This window comes from Octopus sinensis, linkage group LG16 (genome assembly GCF_006345805.1).
Source record: "Octopus sinensis linkage group LG16, ASM634580v1, whole genome shotgun sequence".
Classification (NCBI taxonomy): Eukaryota; Metazoa; Mollusca; class Cephalopoda; order Octopoda; family Octopodidae; genus Octopus; species Octopus sinensis.
The window spans coordinates 32,785,571-32,808,759 of NC_043012.1; the positions used below are offsets into that span (position 1 = coordinate 32,785,571).

At 34.4% G+C, this 23,189-nt stretch overlaps 1 protein-coding gene across 7 annotated transcripts in view; it reads left to right on the forward strand.

Annotated features, from left to right (window-relative positions):
- LOC115220420 (KH homology domain-containing protein 4) overlaps window positions 1-23,189 on the forward strand; it is a 113,831-nt gene that overhangs the window by 18,615 nt on the left and 72,027 nt on the right. For 5 of the 7 annotated variants that reach the window (XR_003882527.2, XM_036509973.1, XM_036509971.1 and 2 more), the window contains exon 2: window positions 18,071-18,206. The exons of 1 other annotated variant lie outside the window; for it this stretch is intronic. Coding sequence is in view for 4 of the 6 variants with exons in the window: in XM_036509973.1 (XP_036365866.1) it covers window positions 18,071-18,206 (136 nt within the window). In the remaining 2 variants the exon portion in view is untranslated. Of the gene's footprint in view, window positions 1-18,070; window positions 18,207-23,189 lie in introns of those variants that run through there. One more of the 7 variants, XM_029790545.2, reaches the window with a different exon arrangement.

Here is a 23,189-nt window from a genome sequence, read left to right on the forward strand (position 1 = left end):
AACACAAACGGTGTTCTAAATTCTCTCTCTCTCTCTCGGTGCATTTTTTAATCATATTGAAATACTTAAGCTGTATGAGAAAGAAATCCACTTTTGTGATATATCCTAAAAAACATAGCATTTGTGATATATTGCTAAAATTTTATATGTGTATGCATACATACATACATGCATGCAATCATACATATGTATATACAGACAGACAGACCAGAATAAAACTGTAGATTCAGTTTCATTAGTATATACTAGTATGCAATGCAGTAATTGTTACTAAAATGTTTTCATATCGAAATCGATCAAAAATCAATGGAAATTGTAGTTGGGATACCAGTGCCGGTGGCACATAGAAGAACCATCTGAATGTGGCCGTTGCCAGCACCGTCTTGACTGGCCTCCGTGCTGGTGGCATGTAAAAAGCACCAACCAATCGTGGCTGTTGCCAGCCTCGCCTGGCACCTGTGCCGGTGGCACGTAAAAAGCACCCACTACACTCAGAGTGGTTGGCATTAGGAAGGGCATCCAGCTGTAGAAACACTGCCAGATCAGACTGGGCCTGGTGCAGCCTCCTGGCTTCCCAGACCCCAGTCAAACCATCCAACCCATGCTAGCATGGAAAGCGGACGTTAAATGATGATGATGAATTCCCATATGTTCAATACCAGGTTGAAAGTTGAAGATACATGGATATACATGGAGTTCTAAACGAAGGCTAACTGTTTGTTATGCTACCTCATTTGATATAGCAATTTTTCAATATATATGTGTGTGTGTGTGTGTGTGTGTGATGGACTCTCCCATCGAAGACAATGTACGAGCATTCAACTTTTGCCAAACGACCAGCAAAAATCATTTGTTTATAGTGATCAACTGTTTGTGCTGCATATTAGCTCACTCTCTTCATTAAATTGATGTTGTCTGAATAGGTGCACTGTGTATCAGGTGTCAAGTGTCAAAGTGATTGCAGAGCAATGTGAGGTGAGGTGTTTTGCTCAAGAACACAATGCACCATCCGTTCTAGGAATTGAAATCGCAATCTAGTGATCGTGAATGCAACACCCTTACCACTAGGCCATGGGCCCTCAAAGCACCATCCGTACGTTGCCGATGCCAGCGCCGCCCTGACTGGCTTCCGTGTAGGTGGCACATAAAAACCACCAACCGATCATGGCCGTTGCCAGCCTCCCCTGGCACCTGTACCGGTGGCACGTAAAAGGCACCCACTACTCTCACAGTGGTTGGCATAAGGAAGGGCATCCAGCTGTAGAAACACTGCCAGATCAGACTGGAGCCTGGTGCAACCTCCTGGCTTCCCAGACCCCGGTCGAACCGTCCAAGCCATGCTAACATGGAAAACAGATATTAAACGATGATGATGATGATATATATATATATTATTAAGCAGTATATTGCTGGTTGTGTTGATCAGAATGTGACTGTTGGTTTCACACTGACCATTGCACTTGGTATTATTGCTGACTTTTCAGACACCATGTCAGAAGAGTTGTCAGTGTTGCCAAGTGCAATAGCCAGCACAAAACCAATAACAGCATAGATTATTCTATTGATTCTATTGCTAAATAATTATAGCTCTTATGTTATTCCTTTATTTATGTGAAACTCCACAAACAAACAAAATTTTTTTAAAAACCACTCTTTTTACATAAACTTGAATCCCTCTGCAACCAATTGTCCTCTCTTTCTACCACTTTCAAATTGTGAAACAATTTCTTCTATTCTAGTTTGATAATTTATGGAAAAATAAAATATTTCTCTGCTATCTTTTTCAGTTTATAAATTTCTTGCTTTATATAAATACTGAGATTGTATAGGATAGCAAATTGATTATTGCTTATTAAAGATATTGATTTGAAATTCAGCATTTTAGCCATTAAATTTCCCTTTTAACTATAATCTATAAGAATTATTTCTGCTTCCCAGTATTTATGATGACAGGTCCTAACTAACTGCCTTTAATGTTTGCTTTAAGTGTTCAGTGTTTGTATAATATAAAGTGCCAGTTTAATGTTCATAGCTTTTTTAGTAATTTGAAAAAAAAAAAAGTTCTAACAGAAGTTCTAAAGGATTTGAAGAATTGATTTTGTAGTTTTTGCTCCACTGATCTCTTTCTGGCTTATTTATTAAAGTAGCTCATACTATTCAGCTTAGACATTTCGGTAATCGCCCACACATCTCCTATATCGTCAGTTTGTTCATTTATTGTTTTTAATTCTTCAACTGAACTAATTATACATTCTACTCTGCAATTAAAATGCATTTCTGTTATATCATTTCACCTACCTATCAAAGTAGGCTTGCTCACTCAAGCAGAACCCTACCTTTCACAAAGATTCTCTACAGTCAGTTATATATTCTTTGCATATATTTTATAAATGTTATATATATTTTACATATATTTTATATTCTTTGCCATGTATTTTAGATATATTTTATATTGCCTTTATATATTTGGTCTCCCATTCCAGTCCCCATCATGTTTGCTTTCCTCAATAGTTATCATTTAATGTATAATCTATATACACTTGGTTACTTATATTATTGAATAGCGTTTTCTGTACTATTTAATATTCTTTTTATTTGTGTATTGAGAAAGGAGATTATCTTGACCCCTCTCATTGTATATTCTTTTTTTAGTTGTTTCATCTTTATTTTTATGTTTTCTAAGTTAGCTTGGCATATAACATTAGATGCAGCCTGTCTTTGTTTCCATGGCATTGAACATATGTGAGACACCTCTCTCCTTGTGGATAGAATATAAATCTAATGTATCACCTGCTGCATCAGGTATCATCCAAGCTGAAAGCTCCCTTGCTGTAGGTTTTCATTTTATTCAGAATCTTATTATCAATGTGATCTTCTAAGTTGATTATTTTATTGATACTTACACATGGAACTTCATATCATTTCGAGTCATATTTGATACGAAATGAAGTATAATCTTCATATATACCAATTCTCATTCACTGCCTTTCTTATTTTTGTTAATAGGAAAAAAAAAAAAAAAATCAGCTTAAATGGAATTTGTCTACCAGAAATTAAAGTGTTAAAACGGCAACAATTTTATCACTTTGCAGAAAGAATATGGTTTTTCTTTAAAAGAAAAATAAAGACATTTACAAAAGCTTCCTTTTAGGAAGTCTTATCTTCAAACATTCTCTTACATCAACTAACATCTGGGATTTATTCTCTTACCTTTTTATCTGTTTTCAAATTGAACGAAAAGCACTTAATTTTCCCCAAAATACTGTTCTATATTACTAGTATTTTTTCTTTCTGTTAGCATCTTAACTATTTCTCTCTGGTTGTAGTTAGTATGATCTAATTGAATGATGAATGGTTTCTGCTAATGTATATAGTAGTAGCATAACAATAAAATATCAGAGTAACTTAATATAAGTGACATTGTGTTAAGTAAATTTTAGGTTGTCTTGGATTGTCAGTGCAAAACTATTTATTACTCTTTGCAATTTATATTTACTGATAGAACCTTTTAAAATTTTGGGTTTTCTGTCTTCATTGATTCTGAGTATGGAATATGAAAAATGATTTTAACAAGGCTGCGAGAAGCAAGAAAATTTAACATTTTAGGCATGTTACAATTTTCTTTGATTACAAATTTTCTGTACACATCGAAGAGGACTCTACGATTTTGTTAGCATATCGTAAAACACTTGAAATTCTTTGCCAAAATAAATACAACAAAAGAATATTTAACTTATGCTGAGAATAATATAAATTTGTAATCTTCACTGGCCATTGTTTCTTTGTGGCGTTGAGGATATTAAAATAGTCATGACATTTTAAAAGTTGTCTATATTTTTTGTTTCTATTATTATGAAGAAAGGCCTTGATATTTCTGTCATATTTGTTTTAACCCATTCATCATCTTAGAGTTTTTTGGGTTTTTTTTTGTTGGGTCTTTTTAATTAGTGAAAACTGCTTATATATCTTAATATCAAAGCTTTTACTTTTATATACTTTATAAGATAATGTTTCATAGAACAAAGCAATTGTTTTTATTTATTGCGTTCATAATTGAAATTTACCATACATAAAAATTAAAAATAACGGATCTTTTCGATTTGAACAGCAGTTTTTTTCTAGTGGTGTCATATGAAATTGTCACTCATAATTATGGCCCTAGTATCGATCTGTTGCATTTCAATCTGTTTTAAGGTTAGGGGTGGGGGGAAGGGTATCACAAATGTAAATAAACCCAATCTGTTTCTTAAACAAAGGACATATTCATACAGCACAGAATGTTTTTTTTTAACTCAATAGACGTCATTGATTGGTTGAAATTGCTGGAATTGAAGAAAAAAACAACAAATATTTTACAAACTATAGAATTTTCTCAATAAAGCCAAGAGAAAAAAATGTTTTATAAACACATTCTACCAGTATACGAAGTTTAAAATTTTTTAGTTACCTAGAAATTATGTTAAAAACTGCTGTTCAAACCGAAAAGATCCAAAATAACTGTTAAGGCTTTTGTCAGTTTTCTTTAATTTGGTACTACTTAAGATAAAACTCATCCATTGATTTGTTACTGATGGGGAAGGAATATATTCAGTTTAGAGTACATATATAGTTGTCACCAACATTATATCTAAAGCCTTCTCCCTTCAGCTTATGGAATCCTTATTTAACCCTTTTGTTACTGTATTTATTTTGAGATGTTCTGAGTTTCTTTCAATTACTTTAAATGTAACAAAGAATTTAGTAAAATAACTTAGTTATCATTAAGCTAGTGTTAGGAACATAAATTGTAGAAGATTTTAATTCAGAACTTTTGAAAACAAGACATTTGCACTACAGAGCCAGAGCTGGTTCCAGCCGGGTTGGTATCAAAAGGGTTAATATCATAATCCACATGCTTGGCTATTCTAGAAACAACTGTTTAAATTTAATTTTTTTTTCCTCAAGTGATGCCAAATGTTTTTGCTTTTACATTTTGTGTTTTAATTTTTATTTAAAGTGTGTATATGTATACAATTGAATCCTAATCCATAATTCTTTATTTTTGATATTTCTGGAACTGTGCTAAATGCTCATTCTTATTGACCACATCATCTGTTTTTGTTCCCCACTCATTATGTCTGTTTGCATGGGTTTTCTGGATCTGCTCCCACACTGTCTCTTGCAGTCTTATGTCACCTTTGTGAGGCTTAAGCATCCTGAGATCAGCCCACATGACATCTTTGCGTGTTTTCCTTTCTGGCAGATTCCTTCCACTCAGCCTATCTTCATCCAACTTTCATTGTTCACACCAGCTGTCTTCTCACTCTTTCACACTAATCAAATTCCTTTTGTATTCATTTGTTCACACACTCTGACATTACGCATCAAGTGATGCATGCTTTTGTCAATCCATTCCAACATTCACACAATTTCTTCATTCAGTCCTATGTTGATTTACCATACAGCATCACTCTTTCTACTCAGACATCATATAATTTGCTCTTTACTTGGAAAAATAATTCCTTTGTTGCTAGCAATTGTAACAGTTTCCTGAACCATTTCCAGTCTATTCTTAATCTGGGTGCTATGCTTTTGATGCACAGCTTTTGACTGCCAATTAAACAAGTTAGTTAACAGAAGTTGATAACTATTTTCTAGGATGCCTTCTGAACGTTTGAAGAATATATTTTACAGGTGATCTTATTAGTAAATGCAAAGTCCTCTCTCAACCTGCCTATAATCAAATTGCATCTCTTGATACATGCACTAGGGGGAGCTAGGGGAGAGGAGATGACTGACAGTGTAGGAAATGGGATGAGGTGGTGAAGAATAACAGAATAGAAATAATAATAATAAAAATGAATACAGAAGAAAGCGAGGATGTCTCATGCTATCATCTGTTCTTGTGTAGGAATATTGGTCTCTTAAATTTTAGTTGAGTAAATTGGCCTCAGTACAATTTTTTTTAAAACTTGGTACTTATTCTCTCTGCCTCTTTTGCTGAACCACTCAGTCAAGGGAGTGTAAGCACACCAACACTAGTTGTCAAGTGGTAGTGGAGATAAACATAGACATGCACACTCAGATATATGTGTGTATATGTATGTATGTGTGTGTGTGTGTGTGTGTGTGTATATATATATATATATATATATATATATATATATATATATATATATAATCTGAGTGTGTGTGCCATGTCTTATGTGTGAATTTTCCATTCATTCCTTTATCAAGTTTTTGTTTAAATGTTGAGGATTACATATATGATGGGCTTCTTTCAGGTTCTGTCTACTAAATCCACTCACAAGACTGGTTGGTCTGAGGCTGTAATAGGAGACACTTGCTCAAGATGTCATGCAATGGGACTGAACCCAGGAATGTGGTTGAGAAGTAGACCTCTTAGCACACGGTTACGCCTGCACCTATAGAGCGATATTTCAGTGTCAAACTTGTTAATTTATCAGTTTATGTTGAGACAGAACTGTTTCAATTTAAAAGTATTTCAAGAGATTACTTGAAAATCTAATTAAACATTTAGAATTGTTGAAAAAGCCGAAGATCTCCTGATGGTATGTATAAAACAAATAGAAAAAGTACAGAAGTCTAATTATTTCCTTTTTGCAAAGTTGTGCTGAGAAACATGATTGGAATTAATTTTACTAAAAGGCTGTAGAAATATCAACTTAAAATGATGTGTCTTTAAAATTTATCAGTACCCCCCCCCACTCCCCCCACAAAATAATCATTTGAACAAGTTGATTAGTTTACACTTGTCAGTGGTGAATCTTAGTAATTGGCTTTTATCTCATTTACAAATGACAGCTGATGAATGAGTTCATTTATCACACATGCACACATGAAACCAATGTGGAGATATTTTAAACTGATTTGAATTTGCCTCTTAGTTGTCATGCAAAAAGATTCAGAGACAAGCAGCGGTAATTGAGATTTAGCAAGAAAGCTGACTTTGGATAAAACAGTGTCCGTAGAAATTTACCTTAAATACACACCAAGTTTGTAGTTTTGCAAGGATTATTTATTGCATGAACATTAAAAAATGTAACAATTTTTTGCCAACCTAATGTGGCAGTCCCATTTAGGGGCGAATGCTACTATTGTTTAGCCATCTCAGCCAAAGAGTTATTCTGTGCCTAGGAAGGGAAATAACCCAGAAACCATACGGTCCACAGATACTGCCTTGTGGTGGCTGGGGGTGCTAACCTCCCCTGTTTGAAAATATAAGGACACAGATTGTGTGTCATATAGCCAGCTGGAGACAATGTCTCCGGGGGCTAAACAACAGTTACATTGGCAAGTGCTGCTACTGAATATCTCTCGTTGAGAGGTTTAGGGACAACAATGTTTCTATTTCATTAAATAATGTATTATTAGATAAACATAAGATAGATAAATGCGGCAATTCAGACATTGGTTTCCCACCTGTGATGCCGGAGACAAGTGTTTGATTCCTGGGCGAAGCTGGGTACAGCATGTACAGAGGTGCAAGTGTGACTCTGTGGTAAGAAGTTTACTTTCCAACCACATGGTTCCTGGTTCAGTTCCATTGAGTGGCGCTTTGGGCAGGTGTCTTCCACTGTAGCTCTGGACCAACCAAAGCCTTGTGAATGGATTTGGTAGACAGAAACTGAAAGAAGTCTTTTGTATATATATACACACACACACACACACACACACGTTTGTGTGTGTTTATGTTTGTCCTCCACCTCCCCTTGACAATCAGTGTTGGTTTGTTTAATTGTTTCAATTATGTTCCAAAGAGAAAATAAGTCATCAGCAACTACTTTATAAGTATTTTCTAATACCTGGTACATGTAAACAAGTCTTACTGCTATTTCAGCTTCTATAGAAATTATTGATCTTACTGGTATGGTACTCTTGTTCATCTGGAGCAATGTACTTGATATCCTGAAACTCACCTCTTTGCAGTGCCTCATCGTAATATTCAGTATTGTTTGAAAATTTGTTTGTCGATAATTTAGAGATTGTAAGGGAAATATTTCTAACTAGATATGTCTAACATGGATCTAAGATGATTAGATAATCAGTGTATGTAGTGTAAATTTTTGTTTGGTTTATGGTAAGCATCTATTTAAAAAGTACCATTAAGAAAATGTGTCATTTTGGTATTAGCACTGAAGAGATAGAAAGATGATAATTTTGAAAGAATCTAGTCTTTTATGAAGCCTTTCTAAGGGGAAAGGTTTATAGTCTTCTACAGCTAGTCGAGCACCTTCCCTTTATAATCCTTCATCAATTGTATGTATGTATGTATATATATGACAATATAGTAGTTGCTGATATCAAACTGATTGAATGAGGTGCTTCTCGCATGTTTTGTTTTCTATATATACTCTTCTGTACAGCACTGAAACCTGAGATTCATTATAAAGGATACAAATATAATACACATGATGTTCTAAATACTGGTTATTTGTTGCGCAATGTAAGGTTTAAATTACACTGAGTGTATATACACACACAACTTAGTGGTTAGGGTGTTGCACTCACAGTCTAGCGATTGTGATTTCAATTGCTAGACCTGGTTGTGCATTGTGTTCTTGAGCAAAACACTTCATCTCACGTTGCTCTGCGATCACTTTGACACCTGATGCGTGGTACACTGTGCACCTGCTCAGACAATGTTGATTTGATGGAGAGAGAGTGAGCATGATGAGCATTTGATCACTATAAATAAATCATTTGGGCTAGTTGTTCAGCAGAAGCTGAGTGATCATACATCGTCCTTGATCGGAGAGTCCATCATCGTTTAACGTCCGTTTTCCATGCTAGCATGGGTTGGACGGTTCGAAAGGGGGGTCTGGGAAGCCAGGAGGCTGCACTAGGCTCCAGTCTGATCTGGCAGTGTTTCTACAGCTGGATGCCCTTCCTAATGCCAACCACTCTATGAGTGTAGTGGGTGCTTTTTACGTGCCACCAGCACAGGTGCCAGGGGAGGCTGGCAACGGCCACGATCGAATAATTCCTACTTTGAATAGTGGTCCTTGCTATAAAAAATAGCATATAAATATTGAGTTGAAAATCCCATTTGGAATAAAAATGTTGAAGGTTTTCCTGTTCTGAATTTTGTTTAGCATATTGAATATGTTTTATTTATTTGTTGTGTCAAATAGTATTTTTTCTTGTTCAGATAAATCTGTTAAATTATAAATAAAGTCCCATTTTAAACTACAAACTTATTCTATCCTTCAATACATTGTCCCTTGTTACACATTGCACTTCCTCTTGAATTTTGTTCTGTGCCTCTTGAACATATTTACAAGCATTAACCCTTTTGCATTCAGATCATTGTCAAATGTAAAGCTTATTTATTCACATTTTCAATTAATCCTGCATTATTTCATAGCTTCAAGATTTTGATGTGATTCTTTATTTTTAGAATGATATTGTAGGATAGGTATGAGACATTGGATCTCGTCGATTTGAACATAAAATGAGTAGAATATTTGAGCTGGATATGGCCAGTTTAAATGCTAAATGGTTAAGTTAAAGTTATCTCTGCACTTGCATTAAAGTGATATGTTACTAGTTGAATATAATTTAGAACATCCATACCTGTTAAACTGAAGAAATACTGAAATGCTTTTCTTTGCTTAAGCATAATGGTTATCATATATATTTTACTAGCTTTATCAGACATTTCTATCATCACTATAAATGTAAGCATATTTATATCACAGGTCAGTTTAACCCATTAGCATTCAGGTTATTCTGTCAAATATAATATTTATTCATCCATATTGTTTTAGGCTAATCATGCATTATTTCGTAGCTTTAAGATTTCAATGATGTTATCACCTGTTTTTAGATTGACATTATAGGTTGGTGTGAGATACCAAATCTGGGCAGTTTTAACAGAAAACAGGTAGATTATTTGGGACGGATATGGCTGGTTTAAACACTAAAGGGTTAATTAGCTTTTAGTTATAAGAATTTCATTTAGCTGTGGCTGATCGAATTTGTCTATTTTACTCTCAACATTTTAGTTTGCTGTATTTTCTTCTAATTAATTTCTAATTGATTTACCTTTTGTTGAACCTTTTTTCCCCCCATTGTGTTTATCTTCTTGGTGAGAAATATTTCCTTTTGTGCAATTAAACTTGCAATATGTGGCATGCAATAATGCCTTTGAATAGTGTTTGAACTTATGACTGTTCAGTCATCGCCTCATGTTTATTTAATTGCTAATACTCATTGGTATATATACACACACACACACACAAACACTAATATTGAACAGTGAGAATATGTGTTCAATATACACACGTTTATTTGTTTGCATGTATGTAACCAGGAAAATTAGCTCTGCTAGCAATAGAATATTAATTAAGCTCCTTCCTCCCTGTATTAAATTAGGTACTGTTTATAATTCCATTTGTTAAATTTTTGTTGTTATTTATTTCAGTTCTGGGATGTCATGTTTGCATTAATTAATATAATTTATCAAGTTCAATCTTTAATTGACTTGTGTTTTTGGAAAGAAGCAATACACATGAGGTACAAATTCTTAGCCTTCACCATTTGTACTTTCCAGTTATTCTTGGAATAGATCATCTAACATTCAACCTTATTTTTTTTATCTAATAACACTTTCATTTTGAAAATTCCTTGCCATTTTTTAAATAAACCAATCAACCATTTCTTTTTCAATCAGAATTAAAAGAAATTCTAGCAGTTTTCATTACCTTATTCACTGTTTCATACTAGTCACTATATTCTGAAAATACATTTCTGATGGGTAGATTTGAATTATTGTAAATGAAAGTTTGCTTCAAAATGACAGCTGTTGAAATTTATGTAACGATAGCTAATTACTTAATGGAAACTGTTGGGTTGTACTTATGATGTTATAATATAGACACTTTTGTCTGAGGATTATGACAAGTGTCTTACAGTTGAATAACTATAGCTACTTCCACAAAATTAGCCTTTTAGCGTAGTAGAACTGTTGATTATTATTCTAATTATTTTTATGTTTATAAATATTACAACACGGTAGCTCTTGTTCAGTATAAATATGAAGTTTGTTATGTAAGAACTTTTATTGTTATAGAAGTAGGACAGTGGATTGGTAAAATTAGCAAAGCAGTTGGTCAACAAAATGCTATTAGTTATGTATCAAAACATTCTGAATTTTAATTCCACGAAGGTTGTTGACTTTGCCTTTCATTTTTCTGGAGTCGCAAAGGTTGATCTAATTGACTATGCTGATAATTTAAGTGTGAGGTGTTGTGCATCTGGTAGAAATTAATTTGATTATGAAGTTTGGGAAGCAACGGTAATAATGACTGCTTCTTGCATCAGACTAATTTTCTTATTAGTCTGTGTTGTGAATTCAAACCCTGCAGCTTTCCATCTCCACAGATCCCCAGACTTGATAAAATAAGTAGTAAGCAAATGGCAATTCAATTAACTCCTCTACCCTTTTCTACAACTTTATGACATTGTACCAATGTGAACAGTTATTATTTGTATTAACATTGCTATCATATTAAATATAATTTGGCAATAAATACACACGTAAGCTTAAAATAGATATAGGTGGGTCTGTCTTAGCTTCTGACCTTGTTAATATAAAAGTAGGTGTTTTAAAATGTCAACAACAAGACTCCATGGAATGTTTTACAACAAATTTGGTACTGTTCATTATTGGGTCACTGTTTATGCACACTGGCTGTTGTCTTGCAACAGCTGTGGGACTGAGTATAGATTGTATTCTAGAAGATACTAACTACCGATTTCTGTTGTCCAATGGATTCTCAGTGACAGGTTATTTTATAGATTAATCTGAAGAGTTTTCATGGAAGAAAGATTGCTGTGTGAATTTTTCAATGGGTTTTGCATAGTTTGTCATCATGGCCATTTATTAAGACAACAAAGGCATAACAAGAAATTGTACAAATTGATTTGAACCCTAACATATTTTTATTTTGAACTTAAAAAATATTGTTAATAAATGTCTCTTCAGGTTTCCAAGTGAAAAAAATAAATATTATCAAGTAATGTCACAGTTATTCTCTCAAATGAGAACAACAATAACAATATGACATGCAATTAAAAACCAACAAATTGGTTTTTAAGTGGTCTATAAATGGTAGTTATAATGACATTCTCATGACTGCCACTGTTGAATAAAACCTGGAAATATAGTCACAACCATTCAGAGTTAATTATTACATCAAGATAATGTTGTTTCAAGATCACAGTTGTGTATAACATGAAGATCAAGATTTTTTTAACACACAAACATGCATCAACTTATAAACATGAGCACATACATACATACATGAACTCTTAGTACTAAGTTGAAACTATATCATGGTTCATGTGTGCTGCATCTAGTTCTACTATTTATGCTTACACTTATCTACATTTATATATTTGTCCAGCTCTCTGTTGATTGTGACACACAACTGCCATTAAATTCATTTATGCCTTGCAGAGTTTACATTATTGAGTTTATATCAGAAAGGAGTGAACTTAAGTGTCAGTCATTTAATTTAAGTACTGGCATTTATATTTATTATGTTTCTGATAAATAAATTGTTAACTGTCTTCCAGCACTTCTTTAGCTACACTTAGGCTTTGTAGAATCAATAGTATTTTTCTATTAGAATATGAAGAATTCATTGTATTTGAGAAGTATGAACTTGTTAGCAAAGCACTGCTTCAATAAAACATTTTCAAGCTTAGCAAAATTCATAAGTTAGATCTGTCAGTTCACTTATTCTATTGTTTCACACTGATGGTAGTTGTAACGGTGTATGCAGGGAAAACAAATTCTTTTATTGTAGAGAAGTGTTCACTATAGCTTCTGAAAATATATAAGCACTTGAAATATTTCTTGCACTGAGACTATGTATTCTCTACACATTAATATTATTACAACTGACTAAACATTAAAGTTTTCTATTCCTTCAGACATTCTATTTTAGTGAGTCCACTGCCACTCTCAGCTGCCTGTCATTCTCAATTCTATTAAATATATTTTACACTGATTATATCTCCTGTGTTCGTGGCAAGAATTTATTTTGACTCAACTTCACTTTGCATAAAGTAATGTTTACATTTTCTCACACTTCGAATATTTCTGTATTTTACAATATTTAAGGAAATAATTTGTAGTCACTTCATGCATGTAATGCACCATGACTGCCCCAGCTTCATGCAGAGTTACTCTAAGAATTAACCAAAAGACAAGATATTGTCAATGTATTCTAAAGTGTAACCTCCCTTGCAAACCTCTGTATATCTTGTTTCTTTGCAATACATCATCAATACTGAAATCTTGGTGAAACTTGTACATGGTGTGTGGAGGGTGGTGGTAATGCTGCCCAATAAATATTATTTATGTTCTTTAATACCATTGGTGTCATGGGCTTCACATCTGACTGGCTTGTTTCACAGGTCACATAAAATAGATCAAAATTGTTTTGTAATGTTTTCCCCATTCAATTTACTATCAAAGAAAGTCTATTCATTTTGTTGTCACTTTTTAAAAATGGATTTAGTTTCTTTTTGTTACCAGTACATAGTTTTGAATTTGTACTCTTTTCAGAATTTATTTATAGATGTTTTACTTCGACATTTTGCACTTGAGTTTGAAATGAATCATTAATGCATAGATTATTTTAGAACTATACGCCTGAGTAATATTTTAATGGTTGACGGGAACTGTACAAACTGGTCTCCTGTATCAAAATAGTTTAACATTTTTGCCATTTATTTATTATGGGTAAATTATTTATTATGGTAAATGACTAATAAAGTAAGAATTATCTACTTTGAGTTAAATCTGATGACAATTTAGAATTAACAATTTTTCTTTCCTCTGTCTTCCTGATTGAAAGTGAAATAGTGTTTCAAAATATATCAATGCTTATTAAGCTCTTGAATTGTTTTGCTTTAAGAGTATCTGAAATAACCAAAATAAGAGGAAATCATTTTTAAAATATGAGAAATAAGTTGTGAATTTGTTTTAATCTCTAAACTAGTCAATTAGCTAGGTTAAAATCACTAGATTTTATTCACTTTTGTTATGTTTTAGTGTTACTTTGAGGGTTATTTTTAAAATGTGTCTGCATTTAGCTAAAATTCTATATCAAAGTGAAAACAGAAATAAGTAGATTTCCATTTCACTAAAAGATTTAGTCTATAGACTCTGGTGGTTTGTTGTTTTTTTCGTTTCTTTATACAACACTGTTATGTTTCAATGAATTGATTTGATCAATAAACAGACGAGTAGCAATCTAAACAAACTAATGAGTTTTATGTTTGCTTTTAGTATTTAGTAAAGGATGCTTCAGAATATATTGTTTACATGACAACTATTTCATCATCATATTGGTTTTATGTCAGAAGGGTCTACCGTATCACATCTTTACAGTATGTGCTGTATTTGTATCAATACCAATCTTTTGAGTTATATTGTGAGTTCTTATTCTTTCTTTGGTCAACTTTGGCCTCAGGTACTATTAAAGATGAATTTGCAGTACTTTATATTGATCCACTAAATCACATGTCAAAAGCATTACAATTATTGCCACTCTAACATTTCTTTCTCATTCATGCACTTGCCTCACATATCCAGTTGTTTCTTCCTGAAAAATAGTCTACACTTTATTCTGTTGCTACTCAAATTTCAGTACCATTATTAATCGATTGCTTACCAAACCTACAGTGTAGTAACAATGACCTGGGTCAGAATGATCAATTAAAAAATGTCTAACCAATACTTTTTTTTTTATTGTTGTTTTAATTATTTAATTGTACGTCTTCCTTGGTTACAACTTTTGATGTTTGCTTATTTTATTTTAATCCCTTTGTTTTGTTTTTCTTTCATATATCCTACAATATTTTAATTTCACCTCATTCACGGCAGCAATTCACATCAGTTCACTGTAGCACTAGTTGTATTTTAAATTGGTGATATCATCTCACTATACAGTGTGTTCCTTTGATTGTAAAATATTGTCTCTTAAGAAGCAAACTACATGAAATTGGAAGAACAGTTATAAAAATTAACTCTTTGGCATTTAAACAGCTGTATCCCAAATATTCTACGTGTTTTTTGTTTAAACTGGCCAGATCTGACCTGTCACACCTATCTTACAATGTCATTCTAAACGTAAACAGTCATGTCATTGAAATCTTGAAGCTTCAAGATAATGCATGATGAATTCAAAACCATGAATAAACTTTACATTTGACAAAATAATCTGAATGCTAAAGGGTTGAAGTTATTGTTTGTCTTCTGTTATTCTTTCAAACATGGTTGCATAGGTCAGACATAACAGGATGTCCTTCCAGTTGCCAACCCTCACCTGTCTCCAAGCGAAGCAATATTCGTTTTGGCCAGACATGTTTTTACACAACATTGGAAATATTGGCATCATATGGCAGTTACAATTGAGAGTCACTATCTTGCAACCTCTCTCTCTCTCTCCTCTCTCTCTCTCTCTCTCTCTCTCTCTCTCTCTCTCTCTCTCTCTCTCACACACACACACACACACACACACACACACACAGCATGGGCTGAATCCAAACTACATGATTGGGAAGTAAACTCTTTTAGTCATGCCTGCACATCTGGGAAAGCAATGTAGATGTGAATTTTCGAAGTTTAATGCAATGGAATATATTGAACTCTGATAATTATGGCTATTATTTCTTGTGCCTAAGCAATATCTCAAGAAGTCAAGCAGGCAATGACAAATGACCGAGGCTTTTGGCAATATGCTGTGCTTGAGTAGAAGACCCATGAAATCAAGCAAAATAGTTGTGGCAGATATTGGTGTCATGCATCCATTAAACTTTTGGAATGGTTGGTGTTAGGAAGGGTATCCAGCCGTTGAAACCATGCTAAATCAGACTGGAGTCTGGTGTAGCCCCTCAGCTTACCAACCCTGGTCTAACGGTCCAGCTCATGTCAACATGGACAACAGACAAATGATGATCATGTGTGTGTGAATACATCTCTTACATGCATTTGTATATGTGTATGTATACATATGTGTGAATATATATATCTATACATGCATGTGTATGTATGTATGTATGTATGTGTGTGTGTTTGTATGTTGATGATGATGCATATAACACATATTTTATATAGGTGCAGGAGTGGCTGTGTTAAGAAGCTTGCTTCCCAACCACATGGTTCTAGGTTCAGTTCCACTGTGTGGCACCTTGGACAAATGTCTTCAACTATAGCCTTTGGCTGACCAAAGTGTTGTGAATGGATTTGGTAGATGGAAACTGAAAGAAGCCAATCATATATATGTATGTGTTTGTGTGTTTGTATTTACATCCTCATAACTTAGCAGTTTGGCAAAAGGAACCGATAGAATAAGTACTAGGGTTACAAAGAATAAGTTCTGGGGTCAGTTTGTTTGACTAAAGGTGGTGCTCCAGCATGGCCGCAGTCAAATGACTGAAACTAGTAAATGAATAAAAGTATACATATGCAACACATACACATGTGTACGCAGAACATATCATTATTATCATTGTTTTAATCTCCACTTTTCCGTGCTTGTATAGATCAGATGGAATTCATCAATTTGTTAGCATTTAAACCAGCCGTATCTGGCCCAAATATTCTGCCTGTTTTATGTTCAAACTGTCAAGATCTGGCCTCTCACACCTACCCTACAATATCCTTCTAAAAATATGCAATCACATCATCAAAATCTCAAAGCTACAAGATAATGCATGTTTCATACCCTTACTGCTACAAACACTCATCTTTTTCCAAGTGAGGTAATATTTCTTTGTGACTGGGCATATTTTTGTGAAAGATTGGAGATGGATACTGCTTCTGTGATGGTGGCACTTGTTTATAGCTATCACACACACTGTCAAGACCGAATGAAACAGACATACAGGCACCATCATTTTAGCATCCACTTTGCAAGAGCCATGTGTGGGCACTGTGTAAAAAGCACCTGTGCTGGCACCACATAATAATAATACGCATGCTGGTTCTACGTTAAGAGCACCCAGCACACACTGTAAAGTGGTTGATGTTAGGAAGGGTGTCCAGCTGTAGAAACCAAGCCAAATCAGACCGGAACCTGGTGCAGTTCTTCTGTTTGCCAGCAAAGAAAACAGGCATTAAATGATGATGATGATTTCCTATTTTCCTATGCCCTGCTGCTCTTCTTGTCAATCTCACCTGTCTCCAAAAAATGTTAATGTATCCCTTAATCCTTCAGAACGACTCATACCTCAGTGGCCAAACATGCTTTTGTAAAGGAGTGCAAATGAATAACACTGTATGACAGGAGCTTTTGTTTATAGCATACTCAAGTCAGCACAGGGGAACACACACACACACCACACACACACACAATAGGCCTTTTCCAGTTTCTGTCTTCTATATTTCATTCACAAGATATTGGTCAGTTTGTCCTGTTGTAGAAGACATCAGCCAACAGTGTTCATAGAGTAGAAACAAACCTGCACTTATATCATGCCTATGTAAATATATACATGCTCTGTGTGTATGTGAATGAATATATATACATACACACACACACACACACACACACACAGGGAGGCATGGCTGCTTGGTTAGATGTTTGCTTTCTAATGACACAGTCTCGGGTTCAGTCCAACTCTATGGTACTTTGGGCAGGTGTCTTCTATCAAACTGACCAAATCCTTGTGAGTGAATTTGGTCAACAGAAACTGAAAGAAGCTCATTGTATGTGTGTGGTGTGTGTGTGTGTGTGTGTGTGTGTGTGTGTGTGTGTGTCAGTGTCTCCATACTTTGACTTCAAGCAAATGTCATTGTCATGGAAACTACCTTTCATTTACAATCGTCCATGAAAACATGAGGCCATGGAGAATATCACCTTACTTGGAAGCAGGTGAAGGTTGTCAATAAAAAGGGCATTCAGCTGTTGAAAGATCTGCTCCAACAAGCCCCCATCCAACCCCATGCAATCATTGGAAAAGTGGACATTAAATGAGGATGATATATATTTGAATTTGTTTATGCTCTTGATAGAAGTGTTCTAGATTTTTCCCTTATTTTATTTTTCAGGAGCCAGATTGCGCAGTCCAAAAGCAGTCTCGAAGCTGCTGCTGAGGCTGCAGCCAAAGTTAATGCTATGCTTATTGCTAAAGGAAAATTAAAGCCCTCTCAACTAGTGCAGCCAGTTGTGAATGCTAAATCTAAGGTAAGATAGATAGTTTATTAGTTTTACTTTATAAATTCACTGCAGTCAGTCACTTATTCTTTGTGTGTATGTAGGTGTTAATATACATACCAATATATGTTAAGGCTGGCAGAATCATTAGCATGCTGAGCGAAATGCTTGCAGCATTTCTTCTGTCTTTACGTCCTGGGTTCAAATGCCATCAGGGTTGACTTTGTCTTTAATCCTTTTGGGGGTTGATAAAATCTTTTTCTACTCTAGGCACAAGGCCCGAAATTTTGGGGGCGAGGACCAGTCGATTAGATTGAGCCCAGTGCGTAACTGGTACTTAATTTATCGACCTCGAATGGATGAAAGGCAAAGTCGACCTCGGCGGAATTTGAACTCAGAACGTAAAATCAGTACCAGTTGAGTACTTTGCTGCTCCCCTGAAATACTAGCCTTGTGCCAAAATTTGAACCAGACTTTTGTGTCTGTTTTGGCATAGTTTTCATGGCTGGATGCCCTTCCTCACACCAACTGCCCTGCACGAGTGCTTTTCACGTGGCACCAGCTATGGCAAGGTTTTACAGCTTAATACCCTTCCAAATGCCAACCACTTCAGTGCAGACTGGATGCTTTTTATGTGGTATCAACACGAACCAATATATATTAATATATATATTAATATATCTATATATGTCTGTACGTATAAGCATTTCACTGAAGTGAATGTCCTCAAAAAGAAATAAATGGAAAATATTGGTAATAATTGTTTGCATGCACAATCAGTTTGTTGCAAATTTCTTTTCTTTTTCAGTTAAAAATTACCAGAATGATTTTTAGTTAATTTACCAGTTGGTTGTGATGAGTATCTGTCTAACTCTTTACCATCAGATTAATCTGTCTAATGTAATGTTTATTTATTCACATTGTTTTGAATTAATCATGTATCATCATGTAGCTTTGAGCTTTTGTTGGTGTGGTTGTTTATTTTTTTAAATGACATAGGGTAGGTACGAGAGATGGGACCCAGGTGGTTTGAACATAAAACAGGTAGAATATTTAGGCTGGATATGATTGGTTTAAATGCTGAAGTGTTAATATAGAATTGTCTTTGCCAAAATATTGGCACTGACAAAAACATACTAGCTTTGCTCATCTTTGTAACATTAATAATCAGCGCAAATATTAGCATTTATGATTTGTAATTATATCAGTTCTAATCAATTCTAAAAATAAAAATGCCTTTTCTCTTATTACTACCAATAACGATTTGTCTATGAATGAAATTTTCCATCACTCAGAATTGTTCCTTTATGCAAGCCTTTTGGAAATGAATTAATCAGCTGTTTAAATAGTACATTTTTCACTCTCTATCCACCTTGTATCTTGTGGGGCATACCCTGATATCTCATCTCTACCACACTTTCTCTCTTTCCTACTGGGGTACTCATGTATCTCCTCCACAGCCAGATAGATACCTGTTACGTGGTATGGAGAGGTGCACACACATATAGACAGACATATGTACATGCACACACACACACACACACACCTTTCTGTTTCTATCTACCAAATCCTTTCACAGAGCTTTGGTCAGCCCAGGGCTATTGTAAAAAACTTGTCCAAGGTTCTGTGTAGTAGGATTGAACTAAAAAACTACATAGTCTCTCATTCATGGCTGTTGGACAGCTATTGACCCTTCAGGGTGTCCAACAAAACTATCCTCCTTAAGAAACAGGCTTGGTAGGGTTTTACTGTTTAGTCCTTGATGGCTTGACCATGTGACAGTTGTACAGGTTTACATGTTATTAGAAGCTCTTAAGAGTGACCACACACACATATCCATCCAGCTATAAATCAATCAATCATTTTACATGCATTTTTCCTTGCTGGCATGATTTGGGCAGTTCCACAGGATCCAATTGGTTGGAGAACCATGTCATGCTCCAGGGCCTCAGTTTTGGCATGGTTTCTGTAAGTAGATACCTTCTAATACCACCCACTTTACAGAGTGAATTGGATACATTATTTTTGTGGTATCAGGACTATAGAAATTGTCCTGCCATTAATGAGATTAGAGAATCTTCTCAAACTATACACTGTCCCTGCTTAACCCTCATTACCAACCCGGCTGAAACCGGCTCTGGCTCAGTGGTACAAATGTTTTGTTTTCATAAGTTTTGAATTAAAATCTTCCACCAAACCTTTGCCACAATTTATATTCCTAATACTAGCTTAATGATAACTGAGTTATTTTACTAAATTCTTTGTTATATTTAAAATTAATTGAAAGAAACACAGAGCTTCTCAAAATAAATACAGTAACAAAAGGGTTAAGAGTGTACTAAGTGTACCTTTGTGGTACCAGTACTGCTGAGAATTACCTTGTAAGACTAAAGCTAGATCTTTATGATGGATGGAACAGACTTATTGTTGATTTTCCTGCTTCACTTGGTGGTTACTCTGGGCCTGAAGTTAATCTTTGGCAGTAACTAAAGTTCAAGAAAACAGGAATTGATATTTAGTTATGGCATTGAAACTTATGTTCTACAAATGTAAAACTGTTAATGTAGTTTACCATTTTAAAAACTTGCTGTGTTATATTATTTCCTGCTTGCAGTAAGTATTTGGCAAGGCATAGGTTCCTCAATAGCAAATAAATAACCTTGTAAACCTCTGGGTGATCACTCAACCAGCTTTAAATAATTGATTGGAGATACCTGAGATAATGTAGTCATAGACAACCTATAAAAGATTGATAGTAATGGGTGGGATTTATTTATCTTAGCCAGGATTGACCTCGGGCCAAACAACCAAAGTAACAAAAATATTAATCTCCTACAATAAATATTGACCAATCCCCATAATTCTGATTTTTTTTTTTTCATTATTACAGAAAAATCTGTATAATGTCTGAAGGATATATATTTCAGGTAAATTAAAATACTCAATCATTTAACTACAATACTCCTCTGTAAATAGGATTTCCTGTTAATCCCTGGTAGGGATTTTAGATGTAGACAAAATAACTCTAAGACTGAACAAACTGGATTAAAAAAAAAACTCCCACACTCAACACTGTTATATTACTTTCCTCTACCTATGTATTGTGTGCTTATGTCTGTGTATGCTGTGTGTCATGTGCACACACACACACACGTACCCATGCACAAATGTGTATATAGCAACTGACTGACTGCTGGTTATGTTGTTAGTGGTGGTGTAGAGCTAGTGTTCAATGTGTGCATTTCTTTCCTTTTTTGTTTACATTCATTGCTTTAACAGTATGATCTTTCAGCTGCATCCAACCCATTCTAAACCAGAAGCCATTATACAACAGAATTGCTCTGTTTACCAATCCATGGTAAATTTAAAAACACACAACAAAGTAACTATTTATGTATCAATGAAGGAACCCCTATGTTGATACTTGACCTGTTACAAATAGTTATCAAAATCTCCCTGAAAACACACTCTTTTGTCGTTAGAAAAATGGATAGCACATTCAACATTGCAGTCCTAAGTGTGTGTGTGTGTGTGACATTCCTCAACAAGAGATTGGTTAGTAAAATAGCTTTTTGCAGTTGAGGGCAAGAAATTTTGAGTGGACATATCTGATTTCCATTGTAAGAGAGTTAATTCTTTTCATGTTAGCATGGGTTTAGATGAGAAAGTTGGACATTAAATGATGATATCGATGCTCTTCCTTACCCGCTTTTCAAGTAAAGGATTTTTTTTTTTCATTTTTGAAGTCCTTCAAAAGTACAGTGACTAGGCCGTGTTAAGGTTTGTAAATATAATTCAAGATTTCACTCAAGCAAAGCTGTGACATGTCAGCATTCATGTACTGTCACACCCTTGTGTCACATAAAATGATAGTACTTTTTCAATTATAATGTTACTTTGTAAATTAAAATCAAGCGACTTTTAATATTCAAATTTTATCCTTAGCTGCAATATTTTAAGTTCAACTTTTCTTGTTCTGTTCTTTACCAGATGTAATAACTTGTCCTGTAATTTTCCAGGTTTATAATCTTAAGAATATTTTTTCTCTTGCTCACATTTTCCCATGTAATATATATATATATATATACATATATATATATAACAGTATGAGTATAGTTGAAATGCCTTTCATCATGACAAATTGACCTTTCCTCATCATATAAGACTTATATCTGATATCTTCATGGACAATATTTCTGACTGTTCCTTCTGACACATGGAGATCTTTTGCAATTGACCTCCTGAACTTTCTGGGATTGTAATCAATGGTCTGTTGAACTTGCTTTGATACTGGTGATATTGTTACCATCTTCAGTCTCTAGCTCCTTACAAACTTTGTAGACGAAAGATCTGGCAACTTTTAAAAATCGAGATATTTCTAAATTGCTATGCTCATCCTTTATAACCACAATAACAAACATGCTTCTTCATTTCTTGAGTTAGCTGAGGGTCTGCCATTATCATTTTTTGAAACAAAGATTATACAGAGTTACCAAAAAAATGCAGCAATGACCCAAAAAAGGTATGTCCTCAAATACCTTATGCACCCTGTTTATGTCTGCAAAGGCCATATATCACACTACACAAATGTGTGTATGTATGTGGAAATGTAAAAGAAAATGCATAAACAACCCAAAGAAACCAAAGTTACAACCCAATTCTCCTCTGGAATGTTCTGAAATAAATACAGCAATTAAAACTGCTATGTATTTTTCATTTTGAATTAAAAGTTAAATCCAGACAACTACACAAATGAATTAATTTCTTTCTTTTGCTTTCCCATGGCCAAATTCTGATTTTAAGCTATGTCCAAAGTTAAAAATTTAAGGGGATTGTGTCAAAAACAATGGAAATGGATCTTTTGCAGAGAATATTGTGTATATAAAGATCTTGTGCAGATTAGACTCATTATATAAATTTGTGGGAACATCTGTGTTTGTATCCTACCAGAAGCTTACAGCCACTCTATTTTCCTCTATCTGTCCGGTGCAGCCCTCTGGTTCACCAGCCCTC